The 13,302-nt window shown below is 32.6% G+C and overlaps 2 protein-coding genes across 2 annotated transcripts; one reads left to right on the forward strand and one right to left on the reverse strand.

Moving 5' to 3' along the window:
* The first annotated feature begins 178 nt into the window (after nucleotides 1-178).
* Nucleotides 179-5,914, forward strand: LOC148301363 (SCY1-like protein 2). The gene is made up of 6 exons (XM_088273389.1): nucleotides 179-414; nucleotides 1,502-2,337; nucleotides 2,666-3,338; nucleotides 4,151-4,370; nucleotides 4,775-4,966; nucleotides 5,044-5,914. Exons 1-6 carry the CDS (start codon nucleotides 288-290, stop codon nucleotides 5,546-5,548), a joined length of 2,553 nt encoding a protein of 850 aa, XP_088129515.1. The 5' UTR covers nucleotides 179-287; the 3' UTR covers nucleotides 5,549-5,914.
* A 1,997-nt stretch (nucleotides 5,915-7,911) lies between these two features.
* Nucleotides 7,912-12,380, reverse strand: LOC148301364 (uncharacterized). The gene is made up of 3 exons (XM_088273385.1): nucleotides 11,443-12,380; nucleotides 9,819-10,799; nucleotides 7,912-8,401 (listed from the first exon to the last, which is right to left on the reverse strand). The coding sequence occupies exons 1-3, from the start codon at nucleotides 11,921-11,923 to the stop codon at nucleotides 8,133-8,135; spliced, it is 1,731 nt and encodes a 576-aa protein (XP_088129511.1). The 5' UTR covers nucleotides 11,924-12,380; the 3' UTR covers nucleotides 7,912-8,132.
* Between the last annotated feature and the right edge of the window lie 922 nt (nucleotides 12,381-13,302).

Below are 13,302 nucleotides of genomic sequence, written 5' to 3' on the forward strand. Positions count from 1 at the left end.
TAAAAATAATGTAATCACTAGACGTTAGAAAAGTATTAATTCCCACTTAACTTAATAAAAATAATCGTACAATAGTTTCATTTGCTTTTCAACCTAACCTTTTTTTCGTTTATCATATTTTTGAAATATTTCCAAACAAAAGCAATATTTACCCTAAAATTGTTTTACCTGGCAACACGATCAATTGTCAAATTTGGTGTGTCATAAATAGTCATAAATTTTTGTTATAAATGATTTTTTAACCGGAATTGTTTACTTTGCCTTTTAATGATTAAATTTTAGTAAAAATGGACGTTATAAATAAACTTTATTCTTCTGTAACCAACACGGTCTCTCAGTTATCGAGTGTATTGCCAGGAAATCCAGTCACTCGAGAATTTGAGGCTTCATATCACATAGGTAGTGCTGGTCCAGGTAAGATAAAAAAGCCCGTGCAATGAACAAATATTTTTGGAATTAATCACGGGTCCTAAATTTTTTTTTCTCATTTTGATAAATATACCCTATGGTTGTATTTTATTTGCTGAAGGTCAGATAAAAACAAAACAGCTGTTTTCACATAATGATTTTTTTATTCTATATTTCATACCTTGGTGGAGTGTAAAAGCCTCTATGGTTCATATGGTATCAAACATAAGAATCAAATATATTTATATAGTTTTATCTCGCTGCTGTAGAGTTCAGAATTCGTAACTATTACTGACAATTGAGAAAGACTTTGGGTGTTTGTCCACTACACGGGATTTCACCGTCCGACAGTCCGGTTTAGAAAAATGAAAACGACTACGACAGTTTAGCGTGATCGAATTTACGCGCAACGTGTTCACCCACCGATCAAGAGCACCGGTCCGAAGAAATATGGACAAAAGCACAAGCCAATCCAAACCAATCTGCAGGTTCATTATTAAAAACAAAGCTCCCCAGCCATTGCTGCTATTTTTCTTTTCCTCTTCTATTCTTCCTCCGTATCATTTCCCATATAATATTAATAATATCCTTCACTTACATCATCAGTTTCCCATAAAATACGTTCCACTCCTTCCTAGATTCTGGAGCACTGGGCTGATCATCCTGCCTTCATATAATCAGTATTAAACTATGTTTATTAATGACGTTAATGCGATATCGTGCCCTTTGCACCATTGCCATAATATTTATGGAGGATCATTTTTTTTTTTTACTGTATTTGTTAGACAAAAACTTGCAGATCGTATTTTCCTTTTTTAGAATTTTACCTTATAATATTAGTTTTATCCAAAGGACATAGGAAATTATCAACACATTCGTCAGGCAGTTTTTGCATCAAACCCAACCCTAATTAGTATACTAATCACAAGTAATCGCAAACCCAATTACGATCTTTACAATGTTTTTTGGCAAAAGTAAGCAAATCAGTATATAAAATACGCTTTTAAGCGTTTCCCGCAAACAATGTGTTAGTAGATAGATATTTAAATTAACATATTTTTGAGTCATTTGTTTCAATTATTTTATTTTGCAGGACTCCAATGGAAGATCTACAAGGGATTCAAAAAGTCAACAAAGCAAGAGGTGTCCATATTTGTTTTTGAGAAGAGAAGCTTGGACAGATGGAGCAAAGGTGACAGAGAAGTCATGTTAGAAACATTGAAAAGAGGAATCACTCAGTTGACGAAGCTCCGACACCCTCAGCTTCTGACTCTTCAACATCCTTTAGAAGAAAGCCGCGAAAGTCTCGCCTTTGCTACAGAACCCGTGTACGGAAGCCTCGCCAACATACTAGGAAGAACAGATAACATGCCTCAACCGACTCCGCAACATATCGCCGAATACAAATTCTTAGAAATAGAAATAAAATACGGTTTATTACAAGTTATGGAAGGTCTGGCTTTCCTCCACAGCGATGTGAAGCTTCTCCATAAGAACATCTGTCCGGAATCCATCATCGTAAACCAACAAGGCGCTTGGAAGATATTCGGGCTTGATTTCTGTGTTTTATCTCAAAATAATTCGAGTGTAACGCCATTATGGCCGTTTACTGAATATTGCCCCGCCATGCACGCCCACTCTCAACCGAATCTAGATTACATGGCTCCAGAATGCGCCATCGCGGCGACGCACTGTCCGGCTAGCGACATCTTCTCTCTCGGAATGGTCATTTACAGCCTCCATTCTCCAAATGGGTTGCCGATTGCGTCGCACCAAGAGAATTTTTCAAAGTGTAAAAAGTTTCTGGCAACTCTTAAACATTTGCCGTCATCCAAATTTAATATTATTAATGAAAATTTACGTGACTATGTCAAACTTATGCTGAATTCTACACCAGCGTTAAGACCCGATCCACATCAATTTATTAAGGTAGGTTATTGAAAAAATATATTTATAGATTTGGCGTTTAATTTGTAGAACTCCATTTTAATTTACATATTAAATCTTAAAATCAAACACACATTTTTTGAGTCTACTAAATTGTATTTTATTACAAAATAAATTGTGACAGTTGTTTCGCCGATTCTTGTTAAGACATTATATTTAAAAAAACATTTTTTAGTATTCTACTTATGTATTCATTGAATTTATATAATTCTCTTTTTGGTCAGTTTTCTTGAAATTAAAATGGAAGATGTTTACCTAACAATTTTTTTCCACATTTTTCTTTTCTGATGTGGTTATATTTCCTTTCCAGATACCTTATTTCGAAGACGTTGGCGTAAAGACATTAAATTATTTAGATTCCTTATTCCAATGGGACAATCTCCAAAAATCACAGTTCTTCAAAGGCCTACCGCAGATAATTCAGAAACTGCCGCACAGAGTTTGTATTTACCGCATTTTACCGTGCCTCACCAAGGAATTCGTCAACATACCCATGGTGCCGTTTGTACTTCCCAATGTGCTTCTGATAGCTGAAAATTCCACAAAAGACGAGTTTATTAAACACATCCTGCCTTCACTGAAACCGGTCATGACAATACAAGAACCCATCCAGATACTTCTCATATTTATGCAGAAAATGGAGCTGCTATTGAAATTCACGCCGCCTGAAGAAATTAAGTCTGATGTCCTGCCGATGTTGTACAGAGCGCTAGAATCCGATGCGCAGCAAATCCAAGAATTGTGCTTGTCTGTCATTCCGACATTTGCGTCGCTCATTGACTTCCCGGCTATGAAGAATGCCCTCTTGCCTAGAATAAAGAAGCTGTGTATATCGACCAATTACTTATCAGTCCGAGTGAACTGCTTACTCTGTATTGGTAAATTATTAGAACATCTCGATAAATGGCTAGTTTTGGATGAAGTTCTGCCATTATTACCCGCTATTCCGTCCAGGGAGCCGGCAGTTCTGATGGGAATTCTCGGTAATATTTCACTACTAATATCAACTCTGTTTAGTCATACAAATATATATTTTTTTCCTGTTTAAAAAATCAAAACTTAAAACACTAAGCAGGGTGGTGTTTATTTTAAAAACCAAATATTCCTTTTGTTTCATTTTAACTTAAGGGTGTATGCTCAAACATACAATTCAGTATACGACCGGCTGTGTGAAGAGCCGACATGTACCCGTGCACATTTTAAAAAAATATGTATATTAAATTAAATTTATATTAAAAAAAAAATATATATTTTTTTTTTAACTCCTTACTTTCAATAACCGTTTTCTTTTCAAAACCGTATATTTATTTTGAAGAAAAACTTATTTTTTCAATACATATATTGATTACGTTAATTCAATTACGTTAAATGTTACCTAGGCCCAAAGAAAATTAAGTTGCGGGCTATCAATTATTCCGGCTTAAGTTATTGTTAGATCTCCACAAAATATATTTATTTGTATACTAGTTATGGTGTGTTCAAGGCGGATAGATCTGCTGAAACTTACTTTTTCTATAAACTTACAACATTAACAAAATTACTGTGTTCATTTATTTATTTGATTTATTTATAAACTGAGTTCGTTAAAAACAATAAACATATTTCTTCAGAACAAGGTTAATAATAAAGTGAAAGAAAAGCTCTGCCAAAAACTACTATAACCCGGAGACAGGGTTGCCTTTTTTTTCTTCGGTCAACTTGATATCCCCACATAAGCCTTAATTTGAATAATAATACTAGTCTCTTGTTCTTTATTTTGACATTTTGATTTTGATTCTCTCTATTATGATTTTAGGTGTTTACAAATTGGCAATGAGCCACAAAAAGCTTGGTATTACAAAGGAAGTCATGGCCACCAAGGTGTTACCATTCCTGATGCCGCTATGTATAGAGAATGGCCTAACCCTCAACCAATTCAATGCTCTCATCGGTCTGGTAAAGGAAATGGTGAACAGAGTTGAAACTGAACACAGAACTAAACTGGAGCAGCTCAATTCAATTCATAATGAATCAAAGTTAGTTTCAACACAATATTTTTTGAATCATTATTTTCATGTTTATATATAGAAATTTCAAACAAAGTTGTTAAAATATATATAAAATTTGTAGTCTTTTTAATTTTTGCCACTAATGGACCCTCATTTCATTGTATTTCATTTTATTAACTGATATAATAGAGTATATTTCATATTTGAGGCACTTTGTGAGTTTCCTTCATATATGTTAACTTACAAAATAAAGTTGCTATGAAATCACTTTATTAAATTAATTATAATGTCAATCAGTTTCGAATCAAAAATCAACTTCCTTAAAACTAAGTATTAATTAGTCTTGAAATAGAAGATGTATCAAGTTATAATTGACTTATAAAGTTACACTTTTTTGGGAGTATGTATTAGAATTTTATATGTTTTTTCAGAGCATTTGAAGCAAATTTAGCAGCAGCAGTAGGTCCTTTGGTACCCGACCAATCTCCTCAAGTGGGAGACATGTTTTCTGGATTAGCGTTAGATTCGGTGAATAAGGCTAACCAAGCAGCGGAGAAACCTCGTGATAGTGGCTTCCCCAACTCCAACGGGACACAATCCTTGTCCATGCAAGACAAACAAAGGTTAGTGACCATCATTTCTTGTCTATTTAAGCCAAACAAATGAAAAAAATATGTTTTACACTATTTTATTTTCGCAGGATTGCTCAGCAACAGGAAACGATGCAAAAATTCAAACACCTGCAGTCCGTCACTCCCCTTCAGTCACGGACACCGACTATCACCTCTCCGCCCAAACCGAAGGATCTAACGGAGAGTCTTATGCAGTCGAATATAAACCAGATGATAACACCGCAAAAATCAATGTCATTTGCCGCCGTATCTTCCCCTAGCAACCATACCATCACCAGCCCCGTCCAGAGCATGATGTCATTGAAAGATTGGTCTAATAGCAATAACCAAAATCAATGGAGCACTTCCAATACTACAAATATGTCTATGAATCCAAATCTCTTGGGTTTTGGCAACGAAACTCAAACCAAGCAACCTCTTCTCAATCAAACCAAGAGCTGGAACGCTTTGGACAGCCTGATGACTTCTCCGAGCACGTTCCAAAACAAATCTCCTACCCAACAACCGTTACTTCCAACTGGCAATAATTTATCCTCAAATCCGAATAATGATATCATGGATTTACTCGGATAATTTTGTAGCCAAGTTCTCACTTCATTCCAGCGTCTATTTTTCTATGGAATAATGTTAGATTATAATAAAATCATATTGTGATAATATCATTTACATTTGTGTATATATATATCACATAATCATTACTAATTAATTTATGGGCTTTCTTGTTTACAATTAAAACATAAAATATTATAATTAATTTTAAAACGTAAAATATTTTTTACCTTTTAGTGACTGACTAAATTTTAATTTATTTTTAAAAGTGCACTGAAATTTAAAAATTATAATTTTTGTAATATGGTAAGGTGTGTAGCTCATTTTTAATTGAATTTTATACATGCTGGTAAATGTATTAAAATTGACAAAATTCTTTAAAAAAAAAAATATATATAGGCGTCCATCTCACTCTTATATGTATTAAGACAAGGTCTGTAGTCATTATGAATTTAATTAATAAGAAATATAATATTTTTGTGTATTTTGTGTTGCCATTCCAAGTTCTAAAGATTATTTTGAAATTATCAAAGAAAATTATTTAATTTAAGTCCTATGTACTTTAATTTGACCTATAACCAAACACGTATGTATTTGAGTAAATTAATTTATGTATTATTAAAACATAAAATGTTTAAACAAATTATTGGTTTTTATTTATTGTTTCTCATATTGGGTGATTAAAATCAAATCGGTCCATACTGAGGAGAACGAAAACCCGTCTAGTGAAATCTCTTGTGTTCTCCATTGCGCTGTATGGAGTGGAAACATGGACACTGAGGAAAAAGGAAAGACATATGCTGGATGTGTTTGAAATGTGGTGCTGGAGGAGGATGCTGCGCATTCCTTGGACTGCAAGACGCACAAACGTCTCCATTCTCCGCGAACTGTCAGTGACAGAAAGACTCTCCACGACTTGCAGGAAAAGGATTCGGTCCTACTTTGGGCATATCGCCAGAAAGAACGAGAAGAGTCTTGAAAAACTGGTAGTAACAGGTACAGTTGAAGGCAAGCGGGCAAGAGGACGGTCTCCAACAAGATGGACAGACCAAATAAAGGAATTAACCGGATCCTCGCTAAACGCTGCCATCAAGTTGGCCCAGGACCGGGAAGAATGGAGAGGACTTGTGCACCAAGTGCCTGACATTCCAGAAGACCACGACGCTCAGCATTGAGCAAGAAGATGAAGAAGAAGAAGAAGATATTGGGTGATGTCAAATTAATGATGCCTTATTTTCTGCCTCATTTTGAATATTTCTCTAATTATCTCTTTAAACACCTACCACAATTTGTTTTAGTAAAGTTAATATAAAATAATACCACATTCTAAAACATATAAATGTATTAAAAAACAAGATTCGAAATTGTTTTTAATTGATATAAAAAGTCTTATGATTTAAAAAATTATCATTATATTAGTCAGCTGAATAAAACTACAAAAAATAAAGATCTATTTTTAGTTTAGTACATACGAGTATGGATATTCAACTCCATCTGGCTAACAGTCCTTTACAGAAGTTACTGATTTAACTTTGTATCGAATATAACTTCAACTTTATTTCTCGACTTTTTAACCTTCCCCTCTCGGTGATATGTATTTACCAAAACTCGACTTTTCAAATGAGAATATCAATATAAAATATAATAGATACGGGCTCAGAATTTTTGTATTCCTCCGTAATATAATTATGTATCACATGAAAGTATTATAATACATATAAAGCTATCCATTTTCAGCGACAGAAATAAATGATTTGTGAAAAAATTGGGAATAAAATCACCAATACACAAACGTTTCTGTGTGTGCGCGTGCTTTGTAAGTATTCGTGCATGTCGCATGTCGTAACGTGTTTACTCCGCCAGTCCAGTAGTGTTCAGATCGTCTTGCGAGACAGTCGTGTCACACTACGCCATTTATAACGGCCACTAACGATGTCTGTCTTTTTTTCTCGTTTTCAGGTAATTATCAGAGCTAACATTACAAAATTGTTACATTTCATCTTCAACTATGGTCAGTAAAAGCAACATTTAGGAATATTCACATTTTTCCCATTTTTAAACCACATTCTCATGTGGTGTACAAAATACATATCACCGGAGCGCGCGGAAGTTTTTAACATCGTAAGGGAAGGGTTAATAATCGAATGTTAAAGTTACCGAAAAAAAAATACATATGTAAATATATATATATATATATATATATATATATATATATATATATATATATATATATATATATATATATATATATATATATATATATATATATATATATATATATATATATATATATATATATATATATAAATATATACATATGTATATATTTTTTTTTACTGCATAAAGATTACTCAAAAGGCCCTTACACTACGTCTTGATCAAAGTGTAATTCCAGTCATCAATCTAATGCTTCAGGTACAAGTTAATGGTAACATGTTAAATGCTATTTTATTAATAAAAAAACCTTATATTTTTTATTCATATCCTGGTCAAGAAGTGAGGACTTCTTGAATAATAAATTATAAATTCTATCATTTTAAAATATTTTATTAAAATAAAAATAAAAACTTATGCTAAGGATGCGTTATAAATCTAGATTATAGCGTGGCTATAAAAAGTGTGTCGCAGCTGTTGATACAAAGTGCATACATCCTGCAAATATGAAAAGCGTTTCGTATGTGTAGTTATGGATAAGCATAATAAATAGTATAAGAAATGCGCATATCCAGTTTGATGCAATGGAGACGACGGACGAATTGAAGTCCGTGCTCATGTTGTTGTAGATGGGTTTCAGCGCCACATATATGCAGTTTGTCGAGTAAATTGCCAATACTCCCAAGAAAACTCGCACACTTTGGGATTCCACTTTACACAGTGCTAAAAAAAAGGGATCATTAGTGTATCTATATATGTATATTTAAAAATGTCATATCTGTTTGTTTGTTTGTTTGTACTTGATGCATTGATATATCGCTCACTCCTTTCAAGAACGTCATAAATCAAAAAACTAGATATTTCAGGAGATCGTTTTTAAAGTTTAAAAATATAATGAAATGTATTAAAAATAAATATCAAGCCACTTTTTAACTTTTTACTGTGCAACAGATCTTTTTAAGTAAAACCTGAATGTTTTTTCTCCTTTTGAAAAATATCATGTATATTCAAAAAATAATTTAACAATACATTTTCTTCAAAATGCAAAAATAACACTTTCTGCCCTGTAGCGGGTAAATATTAAGTTAAAAATATGCCGCTTTTGCTGGGATACAGTACATTTTCTGGGCATTCCGAAAACATGCACAACTGAAAATTGACGATTTTTTATATATGACGTTCTTGAAAGGAGTGAGCGATATGAGCAAAGTAAATGTATGAAACTTTCTAAATATCTTCATTACATCCTCGCGGAGGTCACTGAATTAAAACGTATGACAATAAGCGAAAAGTATTTAAACCATAAAAAAACTCCATAGGAAACTGTAAGCATGTGTGAGTTAAAAATGTCATATTCAATAAACACTGTCCATTGTTTAAAAACAGAATTAGATTTCGGAATAAAATTACCAATGAATGACAACTTTTTTTTTAAAGTAGGGTACTCAGTCTTTCTTATTAAGAATCAAATAAAGATTTTTTTTTTAGTGGCATTGCAACGCATGTCAGGTACATGCTAGTTTTTTTATATAAAATCTCGGGAAGAATCATCGCACTTAACATACTTTAGATATGAAATGATTACATATAAAAAGAGAAAGGAGCAGAGGAAGACCGAGGAAAGTTTCGCATGATCAGGTATGTCAAATACTTGAAAGCGGGCGGGTCAGGAGTCGAAATAATTGGCGGGTATGTATGAGGATATGCATAAATGTGAAAGAGACAATGTTTGCTATATGGTATGGCATTGTTTTCTCTCTGCCTACTGCTGTGGAGAAACGCCGCGATGGTTAGTTGGTCAATCAATTAGTTTTTTTTTTAAAGGTTCTCTGTATATACAAAAATCAAAACAATATTTTAATTTATCATTTTCGTATGTTGGCTACATATATATCTCTCTCATTTCTTTACAAATCTGTAAATCAGTAATTATAAAAAATATAAATAAAGTATTCATAAGAATACTACCAACTGGTTGTCTTGTGATTTAAAAAAAAATCTCAGTTAATACCAATTCGGATACTTTCAGTCTTGTGATTTTTAAATATTAGCTTTTTTACAAATTTTAAAAAATCTTGCTTAATATCAACTCGAACACTTTCATTAAATGCATCTAATTGCTTTAGTATTTTTGACTTACCGATAAAAGAAATCATGCCAATCATGTTAAACAGCCTTATGTAGAACTTTTCACTCACTACAGTTGTGAAGAATACAGACACAATGGTCAGGCAAGTCGATCCGAGGTACATGGCTACGATGACTTCAATCACTGTCGTGAACTCCATGTGAGGGCCCTGCTGAGACAGGTATGCGGGGAACAGTACCCCAAACACGAGGAATGAGAATTTCAAAGTCAGAAGTACTTGCGTATAAGCGTAGAATTTTGGATCTTTCAATACCGAAAGGAAGATTATGAAATTCTTTTTCGTGTTTGCCGTTCGTCTTGTGGTTCCTGCTGGATTTGTGCTTGGAGGTTCGTAAACGAATACATTATCGCCTCCCGCTTCTGTAGCTATTGTAGTTTCTCTATACAAGTCTTGCGGCTCCGTGATACGGTCTATTCTATCCCATTCATTTACAAAATTCGATCCGAATGGATTAATCGTTGATTCGTATCTAGTAAGCACTGGGGAATGGATCGCGAAAATTTCTCTCGTCGTATTTGCATTGTTAAATGTCCCGATCACATGTTCATCTTGATCATCGTCTTCTGCTATCTCAACGGTATTTGTGTCTTGTTCTTTATTATTGTTTGTTGTGTCCTCCGATTGATTGTTCCTTTCCACATTCGCTTCAAATCCCGACGGATACACTTCTTCATCCTCGTCTTCTGCTGCGTCGTTCAGTATCTTATAATTCTTTTGAAGCGCCTTTACTATGTAAACTGGGCGGCTGAACAGCATGAGGATAAAGCATTGCTGCAATATTAGTCCCGCGTAGATAACTAGACTGAGACTCGCTCCAAAATGTGCACATAATATTCCGACTACCGTTGGTACTACAACATTCCCTAATCCAATACTTGTTTTGTAAACTTTTTCTACGACTGCAATCTTTTTCCTGAAATAGTGTTTGAGGAGAATTTCAGTTTGTTGTGTTGTAAGCGATGCACCAATACCTGTAAAAATATTACACCTTATGAATCTTCTGACCAGAGTTGGAGAATATAAGGTTGAAGGAAATGTGTAGCTGTTCGTCAGTCTAGTTAAATGGAAAAGAAAGAAAATTGAAAGCACACATTTCTAATATATATAATTTCAAAATGCTTGTAGAGTAATGAAATATTTTAAATCCTTGAAACAACAATGCAAAAATTGAAATCATTGAAAATGGTAAGTAACAGCAGTTGTCTAGAAGCACCCTGTCTGCCACGAGAAATGTTTAATATTACGTGTGATGCTCTTACGCTGCCATTGCAGTAAACAAGAGAAAACATTTTATCGCTGTCATCTGTAACATTTTTAATTATGTAGATAGATGAAAAGATGTGTTTATTTCAATCCAATGTTTGTCAAAAGTTCAAAGCAATCGGTGAACAACTTTAGGAAATCCAAGATTTTAAAGAAACAAGCATTCGCATTTTTATTTATTAAGATAACTACTCATAACAAACAAAACTTATTAAATACAATTCAAATCATGAATATAAATAGCTGGGAGAGAATGCTAGTATTTCATGTTTACAAATCATTGAAATTTCTAGATGAAATGTGTATAAATTATATGAATGTAATCAATAAATAAACAAATGGTGATATTACCAATCAGTATCCCAGAGAAAACATTGATAATGGTGTCATTTTCGTCAGATTCAACGGAAAAATTAGACAACATGACTCCCGCTCCTACCAGCATCGCTCCCGATATAGAAACCACTCGCGGTCTATTTGAAATTAAAACTATCGTTCGACTCCAAGGTTCAAGGAGCAACCAAAATACTGTCATCAATATTGGAATGAGAATGATGGAGTTAGACCGAGATGCGGAACGCGAATGATCCCATATTACAAACACTTCGTTTTCTTCATATTCCTCCAGCATATTCAGGTAAAGAATGAAAACGCCATATGCGGAAATAATGCTGGAAATGGTTGTCTGGACAATAAGCGCAGCAAAAACAATCATCCAGCCGTATCCACCGTCTGGAGGACTCGGGCCAAGCTCCGGTTGTGAAGAAACCACATCATCAATGTTAAGTCTATTCTCTCTCACTGGATTTCCATTTACTTGTGCTTGAGCCATTTCACTGTGCTGCAATTTGTTGTGTTACATTACTAATTTTAGGGAGCGTATTATCTCATTTGTTCAAAATGTTTAGTGGTACTATCTTATCTGATTACCTTATCTTAATAGTACAAAATATTTAAATTAATCCCGCCTTTATTATCAGCATAATAAGGTGTATTTAGCTGTATTGCCAGATGAATAAATAATGTTATCTTTGAATTTGGTTAGGTACTTACTTACCTTTATAAAATACCTTCTTTATCCTATCCTTATTATCCATATTTTCTCTATCCTTACTTCACTTCTAGTTTTTAAAAATCTGTAGCACAGTACTGATCACCCTGACTTCATATAATAAGATTAAAGTTCCATTATTGCGATGTGGTGCCTTATGCACCACTAACATGTGAAAGAGGGGCAAAAGAAGAAGACTTACTAAATAATTGTGAGGAAAATGTTTTGGTATTTTTTAGGGTAGAAAATAAAGCAAATGATAAATAAAATCTCTTTTTATTATTAAAATATCTTGCAAACATGCAAAAACTTTAATGCGCTTTAGCGTGGATGAACTTATTTTATGATAATGTGATACACCTATTATATATATATATATATATATATATATATATATATATATATATATATATATATATATATATATATATATATATATATATATATATATATATATATATATATATATATATATATATATATATATATATATATATATATATACATATATATATATATATATATATATATATATATATATATATATATATATATATATATATATATATATGTTTTATAATATTTAAATCACAAATGTAATATTAAGCTAATTATTTATTTAATCTGGTGTACTTAAGCACACATAAAATTAAAATAAAAAATAATAGTTAAACAATAACAAACTTATTTGCTCCTAATAATTATTTATAATAAACCATCAATATTAAAATTATATTAGCTAATTTTAAAAAATATAACTAAATCCTTTTTTATACACATTTTATTACCAGTGTAACAAGAAACATGACATGGGCATATTCAAAATTTGACAAAGGAATGAACACTGCAAACAAAATACAAAAAAAGTTAACAATGAAAATAACTTGAAAATGAATATGGAGTGTTGAAAATTCTTCCCAATAAAAAGAAATCAACATATTTTCACCATATTATGCTACTAGAACATGTACTGTAAAATTTTTCTTGACTTACCAGGTGGGATCAATGTTAGACAAGACTTTTGATGTCTTTGTAGATCGATCGTAACAAATAAAACACCTAATCAATGTTTTTTGACAAAAGTTGACTCATTCACATACCATGTTTTTTATTGTACCTAAATAGCAACATGTAAAACATTTATTGCCTTTATTTCTTTC

This window comes from Brachycentrus maculatus, unplaced genomic scaffold (assembly GCF_059751285.1).
Source record: "Brachycentrus maculatus isolate JH-2025_06_01 unplaced genomic scaffold, ASM5975128v1 h1tg000570l, whole genome shotgun sequence".
In the NCBI taxonomy this organism is placed as follows: Eukaryota; Metazoa; Arthropoda; class Insecta; order Trichoptera; family Brachycentridae; genus Brachycentrus; species Brachycentrus maculatus.